This window comes from Callithrix jacchus, chromosome 4 (assembly GCF_049354715.1).
Source record: "Callithrix jacchus isolate 240 chromosome 4, calJac240_pri, whole genome shotgun sequence".
In the NCBI taxonomy this organism is placed as follows: domain Eukaryota; kingdom Metazoa; phylum Chordata; class Mammalia; order Primates; family Cebidae; genus Callithrix; species Callithrix jacchus.
This window is the reverse complement of record NC_133505.1, coordinates 10666600-10689581: the sequence shown is the minus strand read 5'-3', so window position 1 is coordinate 10689581 and position 22982 is coordinate 10666600. Positions and strand designations below refer to the sequence as shown.

General features: G+C 43.4%; 1 protein-coding gene and 1 long non-coding RNA gene across 7 annotated transcripts in view; one reads left to right on the top strand and one right to left on the bottom strand.

The window, feature by feature from the left end:
• Positions 1-22982, top strand: part of LOC103792238 (uncharacterized) — a 77754-nt gene that overhangs the window by 17927 nt on the left and 36845 nt on the right. The gene's annotated exons all lie outside the window — the stretch shown is intronic.
• Positions 854-22982, bottom strand: part of MBOAT1 (membrane bound glycerophospholipid O-acyltransferase 1) — a 107783-nt gene continuing 85654 nt past the window's right edge. The window contains exons 9-15 of one of the 6 annotated variants that reach the window (XR_013533663.1): positions 21786-21889; positions 18106-18170; positions 15777-15909; positions 12790-12941; positions 4639-5625; positions 2034-4091; positions 854-1042 (exon numbers count right to left, since the gene is read on the bottom strand). Coding sequence is in view for 2 of the 6 variants with exons in the window: in XM_035294798.3 (XP_035150689.2) it covers positions 952-1042; positions 4035-4091; positions 12790-12941; positions 15777-15909; positions 18106-18170; positions 21786-21889 (602 nt within the window). In the remaining 4 variants the exon portion in view is untranslated. Of the gene's footprint in view, positions 5626-12789; positions 12942-15776; positions 15910-18105; positions 18171-21785; positions 21890-22982 lie in introns of all 6 variants that reach the window. The other 5 variants (XR_013533664.1, XR_013533662.1, XR_013533665.1 and 2 more) reach the window with 5 other exon arrangements.

Below are 22982 nucleotides of genomic sequence, written 5' to 3'. Positions count from 1 at the left end.
AGTTTTACTTCAATAGCAAGTTTGGCCAAATGGTCTTTGAGGATGCCGTGGGCCCGTTCAACTTTACCCGATGACTGAGGATGGTAAGGGATGTGTAGTTTGCAGATGTTGAGGGACTCGGCGACGACCTGGATTACTTGGGCCGTAAATGCTGGACCGTTGTCCAACTGGATGGTGGCACGTAGGCCAAAGCGAGGGATGACTTCTTGTGTAAGAAATATCTCTAGCAAGTAATTGCCACTCAGCTTGTGGTACTGTGAAGGCTAATACCATAGCCTTTGGTTACTTAAAATCTAAAGTCATGTTATCTTTAGGCTTAAGAGAAATTTGTACTTGTAGTTTTTGGAGCAGATTTCTCCCCAACAAAGGAACAGGGTAGCTGGGAAGATATAAGAACTTGTGCCGCACCTCTTGCCTTCCAGTGACGTATTTTGATTGGCAAAAGGGTTTGTTTTTGTTTGTTTTTACCTGATAGTCCTGTAGCCCCAATAGTAGTAGTGTAAGACAGTGACCCACCAGTTTGGATCATATCCCACCACTAGGTATATTTATATGACCGTTCTTTTGGGGCATGCACAATTTCAATGTCCCTTCTTTTTCCACACTGCACATTGATCTCTCTCCAGTCTGGGCCAGGTTTTAGACTCTGTTTAGCTATATTCTTTTCTTACTCTCTTCCACGTCCTCCTCCACATCCTTCCACTATCCCAGCTTTTCTTTCAACTAAGGCACGTGCTAGTAAATCTGCCCCTTCCTTTGCCTGTGCAGGGAGGGCACAAAGCAGCAGTGTCTGCACCCCACCTGCCACCTTTCCAATGCTACTACAAGATTTGCAAGAAGCACGAAATGGTCATTTATCAGGAACCATCTTTATTCTTAATAAAAAATAGATTTATTATAGATAAAATAGGGCAGGGGAAAAGTGCTGCAGGCTCCAACGTTGCTCCAACATTAGCATCTCACCCGACTCCTCCCCGCAGCCATTGGCATCCCCAGTTGGGTTTCAGTGTTCCTGGAACTCAGGGCCTTCGTCCTCTCCAATCTAAATGCAGAGACATTTGACATGAACATGTTTTTGCAAAATGCAATACGTTCTTATTGACTCTGGTCACCCTGCTGTGCTCTAGAGTCAAAACCTCTTCCTCCTGTCTAGACTTTGGTCCTTTGATCAATACCCCCCCCCATTCCCTCCCTCTGCCACTCTCCGGCCCCAAATCACCATCCATCTACTGGCTACTTCAATGGGGTTAACTTGTTTAGATCAGCACTTCCGGGGCATCATGTGGAATTGGTCTCTCTGAGGTGGTGGAGATGCTGAGTAGTGGGATTTCCTCATTCCATGGTGCACACATCTATCTAATCCTCACAGTGCACCCCATGAATGTACAAGCATGATTTGCCAATTAAAGCAATGTTAATAAAGACAGGATAAATATAGTAAAATGCGAGAAGTACGGCTTCACTGCCTCGCCTACATGATTTTTGTCTTCAGCCGTGCAACTATGTTGGGGCGATCTTAATCTTCCTTTTCTTTGGTGGACAGAGACAGAAACATTTTAATAGAATGGAAAGGCATCTCCTGGCAGCCCTTGGGCAGCCCCAGCTTCTTACTGCCAAGACTGACGTCACAGCCTCGGGCTTCCTAGGAGGGTTTCAGGTGTCAGGGATTTTTCTGTGTATTCACCACCTGCTGGTGCTCTGCGTGCATGGGGAGACCACAAGGTGGTCCCCCTGCGGGCTTCACTAAAACTTCCCAGCTTCCCAATCTGGCTTCCTCTGCAGGCTGGCAGCTGAACTGGCAGGAATGGTGGTCTTCTGCCCTGACTGGAAGCTCCTCTGGAGCCTCATGAAGTCATTCACTAAGCCTGGAAACCTCACTAAAGATGTCTCTGAAGGGGGACTGGCCACCCTGCTACTCCTATGGGCAACCACGAAAGCTCAGTCTCCTCTATTGGGTAGCTACTGTACTGACTGGCAGTGAGCCGTTGCAAGGTCAATACACAATTTCAGGATGAGTGCAAGTTTCACTTCACCTGGACATGAGGCTGCAGAGCAGGGATGCTGCTGTCCTGGGTAACTCCCAGCACTGGAAAATGAGATCACTCTAAACTAAGAAAACAAGGATCAGGCAGCCGATCACTTTATCATTTCTGAATGCTGGGATTCTCCTGGCACTCCTATGGCACATTCCTCTGGATCATGTCTTTCTGGGCACACCACGAACTCTCCAAGAGCAGAGAATGGGGTCTTCAGCATCTTTCACCTGCAGTGCCTCAGAGTGCCAGGCCCACGCCAGACATGACACATTTGATAAATAAGTGAATGCAGTAATTAATGGATGGGTGGACCAGAGGGGTTCAGACTAGGTAAACTGGCTGCCTGAGTGATTATATCATGTAACATGCTTTCAGAATTCACCGAAAAAAAAAAAAAGGCTTTATTTCAAAAACTAATTCTGAAAAGCAGAAATGATGCTTCCCAGTGCAAAAGTGACTCAATCAAAACTGTCAAGTGCAATGATGCATTAAACTAATCAATTCAATCCCTCACTCATTCAACAAACACTTACTGAATCTTCATTACAGGCCAGGCACTATGCCAAGTGCCAGGGACAAGAAGAGAAAAAAGATGTGGTCCCTGGAGGAACCTGGCATCAATCACTTTCTCTAAGCTCCCTGTGTGGTTCCCATGGGCAGTGGGACTGGGAAGGACCTCCTGGGAGCCCCAGAGCCTGCAGAGTAACCGAGGGACACACACCGCACCAGGTCTGGGGGCCACCTGCTAACTCCTCTGTTCTTCTTCCAGTTTTCTCCTCATGCCTTCTCTCTTAGCCAGTCAGAATCCCAGAGTGAATTATTTATGGCTTTTTGCAACCACTGAATAATATTTTTGCTCCATACAGTTAACTTGCAAAGTCCAAAAGAAAAAAAAAACACTAGAATATTTTAATTTGGCTTTTTCAAAAACGAAACCAGAAAATGTATTTATTTTCCACTGAAAACTCATCAATCCAAGAAGTATTTATTAAATGCATCTTGTATTTAGGACAACTTGGAAATCTAAGAAAATTTTAAAACTGTTCCTACCTTCTGTCTAAATTTTGGTCCTAAGTTGAAATTTTTTTCTATGGTTAAGTGGGTTTCAGAGGAAAAAGGACGCTCATCAGTCTCCTGTGTGGTGGTCTTTTTATAGTGAATAAAGCCTCAGGGCCTCACACCAGCTCTGACATACAGCATCTGTCAGCGTAGCTCCTAGAGGTTTGACTTCTCCTCATTCCATAAGGAGTCAACAGTTCTGGGCAGTCACTAGTTGGACCAGTCCCCACTTTGCCCAGGACTGAGAGCTTGGGAGAGTCCTCGGCAAACTGGGGCAGCTGGTCATCAAAGCAGACACCTCTCCTTTCGTTACCAAGTTCTTCTTTGAGACATGAGGATACTTAACTTACATACAGTGAAACCTGGTCATCAATCACGTCGTGAATTCAAAGACTTCACTGTAATATGATGATTCCACATGCTGCACACCAATGGTAATATTTACCCTTTTTGCTAGTTTGGAAAACATGCATTTTTCTTGGTCTTGTACCTCAGTCTCTACCTGATGGAGACAAACTCTGACAGATCTCAGGTACCTACAACCCCTTCCCCTACCCACTATCTAATATTCTTCATGGGACAACACAGCAGGGTTTCCCCTAGATTTCCTTGTTAAAGTGGAGTGAGACTCATGTACTAGCTCATATCTACTACTTCTTAACTTCCACTGTCCCAGTGGAAGGACTCTAAGGACTAGAGTTTGGGTTCCAGGACTGTGTACACATGCTTCAGAGGACCAGGCACATTACTTCCACATTTCACTATCCTAGGAGAAGCACCAGTAGGACACCTCATGGAGAGACTCACAGCTGATGGTCTTCATGGGACTACCGTGAACTCAAATCTCAGCTCTCCCACCAACGCTGTGATCTTAGGGCAGTCGGCAAATGTCTCTCTGATTCTCAGTACTGTCATCTGTGAAAGGGGATAAAATCCTACCTGCAAAGTTGGGAATGAAGATCAGAAACTGTACCAAAACACGAGACACCCAAGGGCCTGAAACATACAGTAAAACCTTAAGTTGGTACACATTTGTTAAAACACACACACACACACACACTCACACACTTCTGAGTGAACATCAAGTCTCTACTGACACAGACAAAAAGCAATTCTTCCTGTCAGAAACATTTCCTTTACATAGAAACATACAGTTTATTCAGTAAGAAACGAATTTTTTACCATTGGATTCAAATAAATTTTCTCCTCCCAAGCAATCTGATTGGGAGGGCACACCATTGCAGCATACATTTTATCATTATGATTATTTTCCACATTTAATACCACACTTCCTTCTCTCACATAGAATATTACCCAATGGAAGTCCCCAAAAGGCGCCATAACACATTCAAAACAAAGATAGGAAAAGAACTTTCAATGTCTGCTTTCCAATATGATGATTCAACTAAAACAAAGCTGAATTTCTCAGCTATGAAACTGAAAAAAATGAAAATCAGTCCAAGTGTACATCACGGCCAGCCATGATCATTAACACCTCCATGAAATGAGGGGAGAAAAGACAGAAACAATTGCTGCTTCTTACCAAACGTCTAACTAACTTTAAATTACGTTTTAAAGTTATTTCTCTAAAAGGCATTCTGCTTCCTTTTTGAGGCATGAACATTTGGGTGTCTTCTCAAGACCAGCCCCGGGCAAGCAGGTGGCACCTGTGAAACAGAAACATTCAGAAAACAGCAGCCCCTCTTCAACTCCAGGTACAGGAGACTTTCTGATTTTCAATCTTGGCTCAGGTCAGAAGAAAAAAGGGAAGGGTTACATTCCAAAAAAAACCAAAAAAATTGCAGCCTATCTGAGGGCATGTCTGATATTCAGTCCATTCAAGAGTGCATGGTTAGTCAGCTTGGTGCAGTGCAGGGAGTTTTCAGTGCCCTGAAACCATGGTCCCTCTACCTCCACGGTCCTCTGAGTTATTATGTCTGCAAACTAGTAACATCACAGGTCAAAGGGTCTGGGGCTTCCCAGGGAACCACCACGTCTGAGTATGTTCTGATTTGAGAAACCTGTGACAAGTCTTCTCGGCACTCATCTTCTGATGCTCGGCACCAACGCGTGCATTCCCCGCAGCCAGGTCACAGTAGCTGGAAATTGTGCTGAAAGGGGCGAAAAGCCAGCAGCCCAGAATGGACTGTCTCTGCAGCTTTGGCACCTTTTCCACACACTGCCACACCACTCAAATGTCCTATCAAATATTAAAACCAATAACCTGGACATGGCCAATTTATCTGTACAAAAAGGCTTTAAAAAAAATACCCCCTGCACTTTAAAGAAGAAAAAAACTAAAGATGTAAACATCGCCTCTAAGTCACGGGAGGAAACCTTGAGCCTTTCATCTCATCTTTCGAATGTTCGGCAGTTTTGCTTGTTCTGCTTCTGTTGGAGGTATCAATCTGTTTTTCTCTTATTAATAGAGTTCAGAGTCTGAGGCTGCCTCTGCATATCAGCTTGTGGTTTCATTGGCAGAAATAGTATTATCAGGAGACTTATGATGTGCAAATAAAAGTACATGGACCTAGGGATGAAAATACACAAAAATTATGTTTCAAATAAGGATGTACATGGGAACCATCACCTGATTACATCACCCACAGAACGGCAAGTGAGAGCACTGCTTCTGGCAGTAGGAGACGTGTGTGCACTCAGGCTTCCCTTGATCCGCTCCACAGAAACTCCCGTTGATAGGTGAGTGGGTCACAGATGAACTGAAACCACCAAACTGGGCAGCGCAAATCAACAAGCTCATCTGTGGATACACATGGTACCTCCCCCCTTTACACCACACCCGCCAGAGACCCCCAATATTCAAAGTCTAAGGACCCTCAAGACCAAATTCAAACCCAGTACAGTCATATAATACTAATGACATTTCAGTTAATGATGGACAACATTAATCTTATGGGCCCATAAGATTATAACAGAACTGAAAAATTCCTATCGCCTAATGACCTGATAGCCAATGTAATGTCATAGTGCAATGCACTGCTCACGCGTTTGTGGTGATGCTGGTGTAAACAATTCTATGCTGCCAGCTGAATAAAAGTCTAACACACATTACTACAAAAATACATAGTACTTGATAATGGCAATGAATGATTATGTAACTGGTTTGTGTATTTAAAATACTATACTTTTCCATTGTTACCTTGGAGTATACGCCTTCTGCTTATAAAGAAAAATAGTTAAGTGTAAAACAGCCCAGGCAGGTCCTTCAGGAGGGATTCCAGAGGCACTGATGTCACAGGAGATGACAGCTCCATGAGTGTTCATGCCCCCAGAAGACCTCCTGCAATAGGACAAGATAGATGGTGATCCTGATTATCCTGAGCTCGTGTGGCCTAGGCTGATGTGTGTTTATGTCTTAATTTTCAACCAAAAAATGTTTCAGAAGTCAAAAAAATAGAAAAAAGCTTACAAAAAATATGAAGAAAAACGTGAGTGTATCTGTATCACGTTTGTTTTAAGCAAAGGGTTGTATTACAAAAGAATTCGTTTTTTAAATGCTTAAAGTTTATAAACTAAAAAAGTTACAGTGAGCTAAGGTTAATTTGTGATTGAAGAAATGTTATTTTAATAAATGTAGTGTAACCTAAGGATACAGCGTTTATAAAGCCCACCGAAGTGTACAGTGACGTCCCAGGCCTTCACATGCACTCACCACCCACTCACTGACTCACCCAGAGCACCTTCCAGTCCTGCAAGCTCCCTTCATGGTAATATAGGTGTATCCTTTTTTATCTCTGCCAGATTTTTACTATACTTCTTCTGTGTTTTCATACACAAATTCTTACCATTGTGTTCAAATTGCCTACAGTATTCAGTACGGTAACATGCTATACCGGTATCCCATACAGCCTCAGTGTATAGAGTAGAGTGTATCTCGGTTTGTGCAAGTATACTTTACGATGTTCAAACAACAATGAAATTGCCTGATGATGCGTTTCTCAGAACATATCCCTGTTGGTAAGAAAAGTATTACTGTATCCTACCCCCTCAACACAACGCAACTAATGCTTTAAACCCATTGCTCTACTGAAGTATAAATAAAAAGTTCTTATGTGTCTTATGAGCCCGAAGAATCCTGATTTTGAAAATCCAGTTCATAACCCTAAAAATAACTGTCATCTAAACTAATAAAAAACAAGTTTTGCTTTTGATGTTTGTGGACCTCTATTGCAAAGCGTAGTATTCGGCAGTATGTACAATGCAGATAGCCAATAAATGTTGGTCATATCAATAGATGCGAGTAATTAGAAACAGCTGCATTAGCATAGTTGTTCCAGATAACGTTTGGAACGATTAAACTTATACTTTCCCCAGTGCTTTTTAAGAATAAAGGAACATAATTTTGGGGAGGGAGGAAAGCACAATTGATTTATGAATCATTCCCCAGCTTCTGTGATTACAAGGTCAGGCACATTAGAATCAGGTAACTCACATATGCCCCTAAGTTTCTCCATCCTTTAGCAGGAGGAATGCCTCCCTGACAATGTTTACAGAATAGTGAGGAGCTCTAACAGAAGCAAACATGCATGCATTTGTTTATTCTTTCAATACACATTTACTGCTTAGGATATGCAAAACAATAAACTGGATCTATGAAAAGGCATCAGCCTCCACCCCTTCCCATGTGAGAATGGAAACAAGGCAAGTCCACGATTAACAGTTGTTTAACCAGGGAAGGGGTACGCAGCCCCAGCAAGTGACTATCTAATTCACTGTCTAAACCAAGACATTATTGAGCATGGAAAAAGCGCTCCACAGATAAACACACTGGCTTAACAGGTATAGGCTGGGATTCTCATGGGCACCCCCTGGCCATAGGTAACTCCAGCTTTCAAAATCTGCACATCCAAAATATGTTATACTTTGCTCTTGAGCTTTCATATGTGGCCAGATCTACGCTGGAACAATTACATTAGGTAAAGTCCAGCTGCTTTGAGCATCAAGTGGAAAAAATTTCCCTCACCTAGTGACCTTTCATATTTCTCTGAAATTTTAAGGAATATTTCATCTGTATATTATGGAAAGGCTCAACTAACATTTATTGATCATGTGAGGCACTGACCTAAGGACCCAGATACAAAGATGAATTAGATGGGCTTCTGGCTCTCAAGCAGTTTGCCATCTATGAAAGTTTCTACACAAATTCTAACATTCTGGCCAGGTCCAGTGGCTCAGGCCTGTAATCCCAAAACTTTGGTAGGCCAAAGTGGGCAGACTGCTTGTTGTGTCCAAGAGTTTGAGACCAGCCTGGCAATACGAAAAAAACCCTATCTCTCCAAAAATAATTAGCCAGGTGCGATGGCACGTGCCTGTAATCCCAGCTACTCGGGGGGCTGAGGTGGGAGGATTACTTGAACCAGAAGGCAGAGGCTGAAGCGAGCTGAGATCACAATTGTGTCACTGCGCTCCAGCCTCAAGAACAGAAGAGACCCCAATTCAAAAAACAAAAATTCTAACGTTATTACACACTGAATTTCAGAAAGAGTTATCCAATCAAAGACAATATGATGTATGTAAATTTGCTTTTCAAAGTGATTTCACAGAAGGGTTCTTTCATAATATATTTAAGTATTCACCTGGGGTCGTTTGCAATGTAAAGAAGTTAGACTGAGCACTCTAAGACTGAGATCAGAAGCCACTCAGGACTGAACAGTTAGGTCTAGACCTAACAACTAAGCACACGTGAAATTTCAATGATAAGCAATGAGGATACACTGGGGAAAGGGCTCGAGTACAACTGTGGTTTACTGCTAGCTACTGAATTTAGTCCAAGGGGAGGAACGGATCTAGAAAGGAACCAGACCCACCTTCACTAAAAAGCTATGCAATTTTGTTTCTTCACCAGATTCAGGGATTTTCTTAAAAGATTATGAAAACACTGGTGGAGGTGTAATCAATCTGGAATAGCTGCTGGCAACATGTGGCTGTTAAAATTCAAATTAATTAAAATTCAATATAACTGAAAATTCAGTTCCTCTGTCCCACTAGCTGCATTTCAAATGCTCAATAGCCACGTGTGTTGGGTGGCAAGACTCTCAGATGGCACAGAGGTAGATCATTTCTGTCATCACAGAAACTTCTATTGGACAGAGCTGATCTAGACAGGAAACTTACATTGTATAAATAACTAGACACCAGAGAAGACATGAGGTTGGATCACATAAAACAGACCTACTTGACCCAAAAAATGTCAACTCCTATTTCATCCTCAACAAAGGTGTTTTAAAAAAAATATATTCGGGTTGTCTTTAAGAAGTGAAAAGCTACTTGATAATTTAATTCTCCCTTCTCCCCCTTGAGTTCCTGCCTAAGCCCAGCAATTGTCATGCTTTAGTTGGGTAAATGCACAGTACCACTAACAAACCATTTATTGTGATCCCCAAGCAGCAGTTTGCATCCCAAATAACTTCTCCTAAAGAGATTTTTAATAACTCCACTACCGATATTGCCATTAAGGGAACTCTGAGTCCGAAACTCAGGTTGAACATTTAGCTGTGTAAATTTCGTTACTCTCTCTGAGCTGCCACTTCTTCATATGACAAACAGGGATACTGACGCCTACCCGACTCTCTCCTCAGCTCACCTCCCTCCACCTTGGATTCCATGTTCTGCCTACATTCGCGTTTCTCTGGTCTTCAGTGCACAGAGCTTCATCCTATACTGTGAGGGGCTACAGGACGGGGCTTTTGCAGGCTGTTTCCATGTCCACAGCACTGCCCACCCACTGCGCTCACACACACTGAGCCTGCTTCACTCTCACTGCACAATCTCCAGGACTGAGCTCAAAAAAAGGCCCCCAATGCCTAGGATGAGGCAGGTTCCTGTTACATACGCTCCTAAAACTCTATGCCATTCACTCAGAGCATGATCTCAGCATGTATTTATACATTTGTCAATTACTCCCTGTCTTTTCCGTCAAGCTATCGCCCCCATGAGAGCAGAGATGATTTCTATATTTTGCTTTCCATTCCAGCCCCAGCTTCTAGCACAATGCCTAGCACACTCCCGGTATTAAATAATACTAAGTAAAATACAGGCATTTCTGCTATAACACGATCAGTATATTCCTTCAAAGTCTCGTATGAGGCAGTATCATAGGCTTAGAATACCAGGGCTTACAGGGAAAAACAAACTCATGTAAGAATAGGTAACGCAAAACCTAGGAGGATTCTGTAACGAAACAGACCTCTAAGGGCAACAATTTGGACAGCTCCCGGAGACAACTCAATGGTGCCAAAGGCTGCTTCTGGGTATGTTAAAAATGCAGAAGACAAAAGGGCAAATGTTGGCTTGAGGGCGCTGACAAATGGGAATGAAACTGGAGCCAGAAGCATGTGGGGCTGCCGGGCACAAGGAGGCAGAAGCAGTCAGAATGCCGGCTTGGGGATGTGCTTCTCTGAGGAGGGAGCCTCGGTGAAGAGAGCTCAGTTCTATTTTCTTCATCTAGGACTGAACTGACTCCTACCTCGCTAGCAGCTGAACTGAGGGCTGCTTTTTGGCTGAAGATTATAATTCTCTTCCCACTCTTCTGGCTCCCCTTTGTATAGAGAAATTTGGGTATAGGCCAGGCACAGTGGCTCATGCCTGTAATCCCTGCACTTTGGGAGGCCGAGGTTGGTGGATCATCTAAAGTCAGTAGTTCGAGACCAGCCCGGCCAACATGATGAAAACCCGTCTCTACTAACTAAAAATCACAAAAATTAGCTGGGTGTGGTGGCAGACACCTGTAACCCCAACTACTTGGGAGGCTGAGGCAGGAAAATCACTTGAACCCAGGAGGCAGAGGTTGCAGTGAGCTGAGATTATACCATTGCACTCCAGCCTGGGAGACAGAGCAAGATTCCTCTGTTTCAAAAAAAAGAAAAAAAAAAAAAATTTGAGTAGAAACCAGCACAGCTTTCATGTGATATTGACATAACTTCCTATCACCTAATTAGTAGTATAGAAGCATACATTGTAACAGAATGGACTTTATTGCTGAGTATTATATGGTTCCCTGCAACTTCTCTATGGCCTCAAAAAAAATCATCCCACTTAAAACTGATACACATAATGAGTAGTAAAAAAACTCTTCAATTCTTTCATGACCCCTCCATCAGCTATCAGGAATTCCGAACTTAGGAAGAAGGTGTGTTTGCATTGTTTATTTCTAAGTCACTGTTATAAAAATGATACTCTGTTCCAAAGTTAACCAAGAAAAGCCTGCACCACTCATTAAAAAATACAAGTGAGCATTTATTGGGTACAGACTAGATGCCAAGTACTGGCCTGAGCCATCTGCATGTGTACCACATTAATTCTAATATTCAGCACTAACAAGGTGCTCTGAGGTGAATTCTCTTCTCAGGCTCATTTTCCATTTGAGAAAACACAGGTAAAAGAGCTAACACAAGAACAGAAAACCAAACATCGCATGTTCTCACTCGTAAGTGGGCTTTGAACAATGAGAACATATGGACACAGGGAGAGGAACATCATACATGGGGCCTGTCGGGGGTGGGGAGCTAGGGGAGGGATAGCATTAGGAGAAATACCTAATGTAGATGGTGGGGTGATGGATGCAGCAAACCACCATGGCACATGTTTACCTATGTAACAGACCTGCACATGTTCTCCAGAACTTAAAGTATATATATACATATAAAAAAAGGTTAACAACTTGCCAAAGGTCACGCACAATCAGTACACAAGAATGTGTGCTCAACCACTTCACTACAGTGGAGAAACACAATCATAACTGTGAAACAATAAAAGTCAGCAGTTAGAGGTTTGCAATTCACCTGGAACATAGGTGTCTGACTATAAGGGTTAGTCTCTGGTGCCAACCGCTGCCTCTTCCAGCCTCAATTCCGCACACACCCCTCCAACACGTGCAAGTGGCAGCATAAATCCTCTACAGCCTCAACAGGGAGCCTTTCTGCACACCACTTGATCAGGCAATGCCAGCCTCAGCAGCACCCGCCTCCTGCCTCCATTTCTGTCCTGCTCTCAGACGCCTCGTGGTCCCCAATATAGCCTAGCCCCCCACCCCCGGAAAGAGAGCTCAGGGCAGGAAACTCACCGTTCAAGTTTTTAATCAGGGTCCATCTCTTCAAAATATACTGCCATGAGGGGCCCCCTGAGTGACATTCTGAATGGCTTAAGGGATTCCTGTCACCAGTGCTTGTATGTATTGGAATTTGTACACTGGCGTCTCCACAACAGCCATTTCCTCTTAAAGCTTCTCTGGATGTTTTCCACACTGAAGCCCCATTTACAAGTGGTTAGGGCCAGGCACGGTGGCTCACGCCTATAATCCCAGCACTTCGGAAGGCCGAGGCAGACGAGGCCAATCACCTGAGGTTGGGAGTTTGAGAGCAGCCTGACCAACATGGAGAAACCCTGTCTCTACTATAAATACAAAATTAGCTGGGCATGGCTACACATGCCTGTAGTCCCAGCTACTCGGGAGGCTGAAGCAGGAGAATCGCTTGAACCCAGGAGGCAGAGGTCGCAGTGAGCTGAGACTGCACCATTGCACTCCAGCCTGGGCAACAAGAGCAAAACTACGTCTCGGCAAAAAAAAAAAAAAAAAAAAAAAGAAGTGTTTAGGAGTGCTTCATTCAACTTACTGCCTCCTACATCGAAAACAGAGTAGTTTACTAGGTGGCAACTGAGAGCAGTGGAAACTCACTTGTATAAGCTGATGGTTGGTTCAACTGCCAACATCACGAAGGGTGCCACCGTGTAAGACACAGCCAGCTGAGTGACAGCCCAGGTGCCTGCATCATAAGCAGCCTTGAGAGGTCTTGACGAAAGGAAATAATGTCTGTAGTTGTTCCTGACCTGCAAGTCAACACAGGCGACAGTAGTGAGAATGGGGTGAAAACCAAAAACCACATTTGACTCTGTGCACACAGATAATACGCCACAGGATCACAGGCTACAGAAGATAACCAACATCTGAGTTGTATTTTCAACTACAAATACCATCAGGAGTTGTATTTTTTAAGGCAGAGTCTTGCTCTGTCACCTAGGCTGAAGTGCAATGACGTGATCGTAGCTCCACTGCAGCTTCAAACTCTTGGGCTCAAGCAATCCTCCCACCTCAGCCTCCCAAGTAGCTGAGACTACAGGCACATGCCACCATGCCCAGGTAATTTTCAAAAATTTTTATGGAGATGTGGATCTCGCTTTCCTGCCTATGCTGGTCTCGAACTCCTGGGCTCAAGCAATCCTCCTGCCTCGGCCTCCCAAAGTGCTGGGATTACAGGTATGAGCCACTGTGCCTGGCCAACTTTTCTTGTTAAAATAATAATACATGTTCACTGTAGAAAAATGGTCAAACAACTAAACAAAAAGTCTTTCTAACACCTCCCAAAGAAAAGCATCACTTAAAAAACTTGGCACACAACCACCCAAGCTTTTTCTATTCATATGTATCACTATTAATATTCTTAATGGCACCAATATAATTTCTAGCCCATTATTTTCCTTTAGTAATACGTCATGGACTTTTTTCCATGTGAGTAAATATTAATCTCCAATATAATTTCAAGTTACTTATGGAAAAGTTAGCTTGTCTTCCCATCCCATTTTGCTAATATAAATAATTCTGTGATGCCTTCTGTATCCTTGTAAATGAATCTCTGCCTGTTTCCTAGTTACTTCCTTCAGGTAATGATAACACAAAGACTCTTACTATTACTAACAATACAAGCAGCTACCATCTGCTGAGTGCTTACTCTGTGCCAAGCCTGTGTTAACGCTCTGCAGGCTCATCTCTGGATGATTCTCCCATCAAGCCTATGGTGTCGGCCTCATGATTCCCATTTTACAAAGAAACTGAGACTTAAAGAGACAGTTCTTTGAAATGGAAAATGCTGGGTTAAAGGATACACTCATTTGTAGGTCTTCTGACACATGTGACTAGACCTGCCTATAGAAAGACCCCCAGTTTCCAGACTCAGGTGAAAGGCAGAGCGGAAAACAATGACTGGGTTCTAGGCAGGTCAGCCCCAAGGCAGAAGATGCATCAGTGCCCAAGGCAGCCTCTCAGCCCTAAGTTCCTCAGGACGGAGACTGGGGTCCATCCATGGAGCAATGCTGTACCATCAGGTATGGGATTTTATCGGGTAACTTCGAGGGCCTGAAGTCACTTTATGACTGTTCACTTCAGTCTCCTTCTAGCAATAAAAACACTGTTCTAACAACTGTCTCCTCGCTATCCCCCACCTAATTTATTTGCAGATGTTTCCAGTCCATCCAAAAGAAAAGCTCTCCACAAATCTGAGCCTTCATGCCAATGAGACAATAGAGCCGGACATCTTAGGGAATAATATTCTGGATATATTAGCAAACAGTTCTGAGTTTTATTTCTTAATTTGTCCTGACCACTTGTTCTCTAGTTTTATAATCTAAATAGCTATATGAACAGGAGAGAAGAAAATGTCTCCCATTTTCTATGTACAAAGACGTATGATATGCACTTAATTTCAGAAGTACACTAACCAGCATGAACAGTAATCCACTTTGTTCACATGTATATTCCAGCACACCTGTGTGTAACTAAAACAAGAGATCCTCAGAAGAGGGACTCTTTTCCTGTTCACTGTGGTAGCCCAGCGTCTAGAACACTGACCAGCACATAGGGGGACTCCTGAAACCTTAACAGGATAAATAGACTAAAGGGTGTGTGGATAGCTATGTGGGGATTCCTGAATTCACTCCAAAATATGGCTCAACCAATGTCAATAAGAACTCTTGGCATCAGAAATAAGGCAGGCCACAACCACAATCAAAGATCGAAATAAAATTAAATACAAAACTCCTATATTTGACAACGACAATGACTTCTAGGCATGCTCATCTCCGTTTTTTTTTTTTTTTTAACTTTAGGTTCTGGGGTACATGTGCAGGTCATGCAGGGCTGTTGCACAGATGCATACTGTATCTGGCATTTCTCCCCATGTTATCCCTCCCCGGGGAAGAATCAGTATCGTGAAAATGGCCATACTGCCCAGAGTAATTGATAGAAAGTGTTATTCTTCATTATCCTGCTCTCCAACAAGCAAACTGCAGAACAATTAGAGAAAACTACAGGCTCCTGAGAAAACCTAGAGAACCACATTTACAAAATTCACAAACACAAACTAGGCTAACTGGGCTGGGCATGTAAACACATGAGCTTAGATTAATCTCCAACAGACTCACTTCCTGCGGTTGCTATCTTGCTGACTGCTCAAGAGACTTTGTGAGTTATTTCTAGGCTCAGGGTAAAAAAATGAGAAATTAAGCAAAGTAGAAGCAAACGGAAGTCCTATGGTGCCTATATTCATCATCATCATCATCTGTAATTAGTAGACTGTATATGCTAACAGCCTTTAATTAAAACTGTTTTCATCTCTTAGGGTACTAAACATTGCTCCTAAGGTTACTTTCGCTTCAAAACATCTTCTGTAACTATGAGCATAAAATGGTTAACCATTTTTATAATGACTCCTGGTTCCTGCATATTGAAGTATTTCTCTAATGGGAAGACTCTCACATATTGTGTCATTTTACAAAACATCACTCCCCACTTCACATCCCGTCCCCAACTCCTACTAGGAGCCAACAGATAAGAAGCATGCAGGCATCAGATTACTAAGGGGAAGGACCCCAGGCCTAAAGGATGCTTACCGCTCTAGCTGCTAATGTGACAAGAATTCCAGTTAAGAAGGTAAAATAGTATCCAGGGTAGACACCATGCCACAAAGCAGACAGGATGAAGGTTAGCACCGTAGGGTACCATGGGACCCGCTCATAGCACACGCTGTGAAGAGAGGAAGGAACAAGACACAGGTGAAACGTACCAGAAACTTCTAACTACAGCTGCTGCTTCTTGGGTAAGACCACGCAGAAATCATTTGGTTCATTACCGATGGGATACCTCCCTAACCCTCTTCAGGGACTTGCCATGCAATCCAAGCAGCCTGGACTACCTTGGTTTCCGTAAGCATTACCAGATAGGCAATTCACAGCTCGGCCTTTTAAGGAGATGTTAAACATTTTTTATCTTCATGGATTAATGATCTGGACCCATCACACTGTATCTGTTACAGGTCTGAGTGATCACTTTCCACCCAGCAGGAGTTCCTGCTGTATAGACGCTTACCCCACCAATGGCCTCCTCTACAGGGGTGCTTAATTAAGTGCCACTGGCATTAACAATTTTGGAATCAGGGTCTTTAGAAATGAATGCTCTCACTTAGTAAAAATTAATTTACCTTTCCCACGAGGCTCCTATGCCATCTAACCTAATTAACACCATCTCCTTTTCATGTCTTTTGACAATGACTCCGTCACAAAATCAATGTGTCAGTTATGTGACCTCCTCAGGTCTCACAGTGTCCATCAGACTTCAATCCATGAATTTGCCTTAAAGAGTAACACTGTGACATTCTAACAGATGTCAGCAAATACCTGGAGGTTTGTGGCTCTCTGATTTCTTATTTTAAAAAAAATGATGGGGAATTTCCCCCAACACTCAGTCTGTGAATTGCCAATGGCCCTCTAAGGAAGCCACCACCTGGTTTACTAAATGAGAGGACCCAAATAAAAAATAAAATAGAAATTCAAACAGTTAACACCAATCCAGCACTGTATGGGTGGTTAACAGTAACTGATTTAAACACAACTAAGCACTACAGCTCCCTCTTTATAGGAAGAAAACGCATTTGCAGAGATAAACACAGGACTGAGACCCCATTTGGACACTGAGTGACTCAGTACATTGGGAGTACTCAGAATATAGAAATAGAAATTTATGTTAAAGTCATTTGCAAAATTAATTAATAGCAATAACGTTGAGGCTAAAATTGTTCAGATCAATTTTCAGAAAAATATTGCATGAGTTTACTCTGGAAGAATTACGACATATTCTGTCTCTTCTCTTACCCCAATGTTTTGACCCATGAAAGATGCTGCTTATCAAAACAGTAGAATCTGCTTTAAAGCATAATGTTTCTACACTCTCCCTGTACTCATTATGATAAGCAGACCACGAGGGAGAAGAGCCTGCTGCTTCAAGGACAGCATATTATTTCTATAGTAAGTAATGCTTTTAATTTTGGAACATGTAGGAAAACAAAAAGGGAGAGAAATATCAACAAAAATATAAATTTTAAAAGCATAAACATCTGGGATACAACAAAGCTTTTACTGCTAGGGGTGAACACTGCAATCATCAGTGATTTGAGGCAGACATTAACCTTCCTTGACATCTGAGTAACACTCTCCCTCCACGTAAAAGGCAGCACAGCAAAGAGGTCAAGAATCTAATTTTGGGCTGGCTGCAGTGACTCACGCCTGTAATCACAGGGCTTTGGGAGGCCCAGGTGGGTGAGTCATCTGAGCTCAGGAGTTCAAGACCAACCTGGCCCACATGGTGAAACCCCGTCTCTACTAAAAATACACAAAATTAGCCGGGTGTGGTGGCAGGCACCTGTAATCCCACTCGGGAAGCTGAGGCAGGAGAATCGCTTGAACCCAGGAGGCAGAGGTTGCACACTGAGCCAAGATTGTATCATTGCACTCCAGTTTGGGTGACAGAGTGAGACTCCATCTCAAAAAAAACCGATTCTAATTCTGAAACCAGACCGTTTAGGCTTGTATCTATCCCTTAGCTGAGTGACTTTGGGCAAGTGATATTACCTCTCTGGGTCTCACTTTCTTCATCTGTAAGATGTTTTGGGTAATGACTCACAACATCTCATGGGACTGATGGAGGATTAAACCAGGGCCTGATATACAGTGATGGCAGCATTCAGGAATATAAAATAAATATGCTATATTATGACCTTCTCAAATCACTGTATTTCTGCTTTTTCATTTCCAGGGCACAGATGTTAATACAAAACAAGGGTGTCAGATGACACTGCCACAGGCAGATTACCACTGTTCATCTCCTGACTCCCCTCCACGCATGTCCCAGTGCCCTACGTAATGAGGTCCTTTGTGTTCTTCTTACCACTTCAGCCAAGTAGCTGTCTGAATATTCCAGTTTTCCAAGTACATTTTGAAACTTGTGGCAGTCTGGAAAGAAGAAAACAACACCTATCATTAGCTTTAAAAATACCCCAAGTAATGGAAAGTTCTCCCCAGTTTCCCTGGCAGCAGGTTAGATACGGTATTTCAATACTGACTGCTCACAGCCGAGAGCAAATCAGCTGTTCCATCCTGCACAGGACAATGTTCTGCTGTTTATAAATAAGATCTACTCTGCAACTAAAACTTGGCTTGCAAGGTCTCCATTTTTTTCAAAATTTATTTTCAAATTACAGGAAAACTGAAGGAACATTTTGTGGGTTTCCTTTGTACTCTGGTTAATTTTTTTTCTTTTTTTGAGATGGAGTCTCGCTCTGTCACGCAGGCTGGAGTGCAGTGGCATGATCTCAGCTCACTGCAACCTCCTCCTCCCGGGTTCAAGCAATTCTCTGCCTCAGCCTCGTGAGTACCTGGGATCACAGGTGCCTGCCACCATTCCCAGCTAATTTTTTGTATTTTTAGTAGAGATGGGGTTTCACTATCTTGGCCGGGCTGGTCTTGAACTCCTGACCTCATGATCCACCCACCTCAGCCTCCAAAAATGCTGGGATTACAGGCATGAGCCGCTGCACCTGGCCAAAATTTTTTAAGTCATCTGAATTTTATAATTCAATATTCTCAAAGGGATTTGCCCCAGGAAAACTTTAATCATGGGAATTCAGTGCTTTTATGGGGACAGCTTAAATTTAATTGTCATCTTTTCACTATGTAGCCCTCTAAAACTCGGTCAATCTTGTACAGTTGACTCCATAAATAGCTACTCAGGTTCCAGTGCTTCCACTTGTTTCTGAACTAGTAAGAGATTTTATGCACAAAGTAATCACAATGCAGGAAAGGAAATAAATGGCAGTGACATAAGCAAATCAACCACTGAGGAAGGGACTTCCCCAAAATAAGCCATTCCCTGGGTTTTCTCATTCAAAAAAAAAAAAAGGTCTTATCCAAGTCTAGTGATAAAAAGCATGTAGTGGCCAGGCGCAGTGGCTCATGCCTGTAATCCCAACGCTTTGGGAGGCCAAGGCGGGCAGGTCGCCTGAGGTCAGGAGTTCAAGACCAGCCTGGCCAACATGGCGAAACCCCATCTTCACTAAAATTAGCTAGGCATGGTAGCGAGCATCTGCAATCCCAGCTACTTGGGAGGCTGAGGCAGGAGAATGGCTTGAACCCAGGAAGCAGAGGTTTCAGTAAGCCGAGATCATGCCACTACACTCCAGCCTGAGTGACAGAGCAAGATTCCATCTCAAAAAAAAAAAAAAAGCATGATGTAAACATATAAGGATCAGAACTCCTAGAGAAGGTAGAAATTCTAAGTGCCGGCCACGCGCAGTGGCTCAAGCCTGTAATCCCAGCACTTTGGGAGGCCGAGGCAGGTGGATCACGAGGTCAAGAGATCGAGACCATCCTGGTCAACATGGTGAAACCCTGTCTCTACCAAAAATACAAAAAGTTAGCTGGCATGGTGGCACGTGCCTGTAATCCCAGCTACTCAGGAGGCTGAGGCAGGAGAATTGCCCGAACCCAGGAGGCGGAGGTTGCGGTGAGCCGAGATCACACCATTGCACTCCAGCCTGGGTAACAAGAGCGAAACTCCGTCTCAAAAAAAAAAAAAGTCTAAGTGCCACTTTTTTCTGCAGTGTCTTCAAGCTTAAGACAATCATATATGGGCCACACATTCAGCTACTGTAGTATGTTTGTAACAGAGGGAAAGAGGAAGGAGAGAAGAAAGGGAGGAAGGAAGACAGACGAAAAACAGATCTTTTTATTGTGAGTTTTTATTTCAAAACCTCGAGGAGCTTTATTTATCTGTTTCTTCTATGGCTAATAAAATGTTATAGGCCCAGCCTCGGGGTGTCTTAACTAATCAGACTTCCTTGTTTTTCTTTAGCTCCGCGTCCTATATCAAATGTGTGATGAAAATATAAACTTTCTCCTCTGGTTTTCTTTTATAATAATTTCATAATAATGATTCAGCCGTTTAACCTGAAGACATGTCCACCGAGGAAGGATTCTGTTTTTTGGCGCATAGCTAGGGGGACCGGTGGGCAGCTGAAGGTCAAGAGGGACCACCCTAAAGGACATTTACCCAACAAAACTTCAAGGTGGCCAGTCCATGAGTTTGGAGGGAGAGAAGAATTTTAGTGGGAAAAAGAGGACAGTCGTAACACACTTGAAGTTTCTCTCATATCATCTATATAGAAAAGAGAAGCTTACGGATCATCTGTAATACTTTTCCAAAACTGAGATAGGTCATTCTGAAAGCTGGAACTTGTCCACTTACGATGTGGTCCATTTTGACCGGGGACTGCTTCTTGCCTCACATGCGGCGACCAATAGGAAAAGCATTCTTTGTTCATTCAGAACTGATGCTGGCACTTGGCCATGCTCTTACAAGAGCTCTTACATCTGCCAAGCCTTTCCACCCACAGGAAGTTCCATAACTGTACAAAAATGAGTATTTTGCCCACAGTGGGCCCTCAATTAATAGCTGTTGAATCTGTTTGACCTGAGTAACCAAATAGCCTGAGTTGACGGTGAATATAAGATGCAATTTACTTAGAAAACAGAGAGACGCTTCTATTTCTTTCTGCTTGTTTGCCTTTTGAAGCAGAGCTGTCTCAATGCTAAGAAAAAAGAGAAGTGAAAATATAATCCTCCCTATAAATCCCACCATGTTTTGTAGTTGAAATGTAGGTTTCCCTCTGGAGGCCATCCACACGCAAAAAGCCTCAGGCAAATGACGGTGGGGGCTTCCCCCGTACCTCCTTCTGACCTAGTTTCCACCCAGTGTGGGTGGCAGGTGGTCAGTTTCCATCTATCTCTGCCTTCTTGTTCTACACACACAACCCCTCCTGCCCAAGCTCTAGTGGACTCTGTCTGCCCTGCGGCAGGTGGAAAACCAAAACCAACAGCAAACGTGAGTCACGTGGCCAGGAACCCAACACTTCCGCATGCTGAGAATCATGCCATTCCTCCCGTTCAGCTGAAGGGGGGAAGGGTCTGCGACTCGGCATTCCTGTCTACCTGCAGCGCTAGCAATGCAAAGTAAACCCAGAACGAGGTGGCCCCAAGGAGCTCACCTCTGATAATGACAGCAGACCAAAAACTGGTGCAAGAACAAACACAAGGGGAGAGAAAAACCACGCGATTCTAGCGGCCTAAAAGTTCTACATTATGACAATTCTTAAAAGCGAACGGATGATAAATGCCTCCAAAGGAACGACATAGAATGTCTGCAATATTGAAATCAAAATACAGGAGCTTCCAGTCTGCATTTGTCACTGAAACAGGTAGAAAGAGAACAAGAGAGAGATGACACTGGTACTTTCTACTTCAAAGAACAGGAACATACACAATGAAAAGATTTTCCTGGCTCTTTTTTTTCAGATTTTTTGTGTCCTTCTTCCCTGATCCATTAAAACTGTCAAGAAAGTAGATAGCTTTAGAAAAAAAAAAGAGGAAAAGAATTCTGAGAGGCAAAATGTCCAGGAAGCTGCTGAGCCTGGCAAGCCCATGAGAGCGGCTTTTCCTCGGACACACAGAGAGCAAACCACTTGCTCTCCTCACTATGGAATTTGGACTCAAAAGCATCATCCATGCACTCACCTCGATTTTCCAGATGTTCAGGTTTGAAAGCAGATCCCAACAGAAATTCCCATTCTCATCCACTCCGCTGAACCCAAAGCCGGCTGCGTTATTCACTGCATCAGCTATGGTTTTTAAAATAACACATTAGGATATGGAGCAAAAGTCACATTGTTGCTTTTAAAAGGCACTAAATATCTGTCTAGCTTCACAATGGAGAAATACGCAGTAGTTTCCTTGGAAAAGGAACCCCAAAATGTAAAGGACCTGCTAACATTCTGAATCAGAAAAAACATATTTGGCTGTTTGGTAACCTTGATTTTTAGGCAGTTAGGGAACACCTGCTAAGGGAAGAGGGAAGAAGCAGATGTCCACAGAATGCAAAAATGAGAATCAACAAGAAATGAAGACCCAAAATGAATAAGTAAACAGTAGAATGACCAACTTGGCAGGAGGAGAGAAAAGAAAGGAGGTAAAAATAGATCTGAGCTCAAATACAGAGACCAGAAGAAAAAGGGGGCCAAGAAGGGGTCTCAGAGCTCTCACAAAAGATGGCAGGGCATGACCTAAGAGGCAGTGCTTAATCAGGAGAGCCGGCTCTGCAAGAGAGACTGGAGCTCCTTCTGGACGTGGTAAGCATGAACTGCCAGTAGTGTATCAGTTGGAGCAGCCAAGATGGGGTTAAAAAAAAGTTGGCTCACGCCTGTAATCCCAGCACTTTGCCAGGCTGAGGCGGGCGTAATATGGTGTCAGGCGATCAAGACCATCCTGGCTAATGCAGTGAAAACCCATCTCTACTAAAAATACAAAAAATTAGCCAGGCGTGATGGCACCCACCTGTAGACCCAGCTACTCAAAAGGCTGAGGCAGGAGAATCACTTGAACCCGGGAGGCGCAGGTTGAAGTCAGCTGAGATCACGCCACTGCACTCCAGCCTGCCCGACAGAGCATGACTCAGTCTCAAAAAAAAAAAAAGTTTAGGTCCCAAGACAAAGGACAGAGCTAGAGATGTGACTCTGGGGGCAGCTGCAATGGAGGCCACAGATGGAAAAAGTCACCCCAGCCAGCCACCCATAAAAGTCCCTTTAAAAGCACCTACTTCCATCTTTCTCTTATGTCACTGATCATAAGAGAATGTCCCCCTGCCGGGAATATTTCATCTCTGTTCAATTCCTTAATGAACTCAACACACTTTTATTACGATGACCAAGAGGCTAA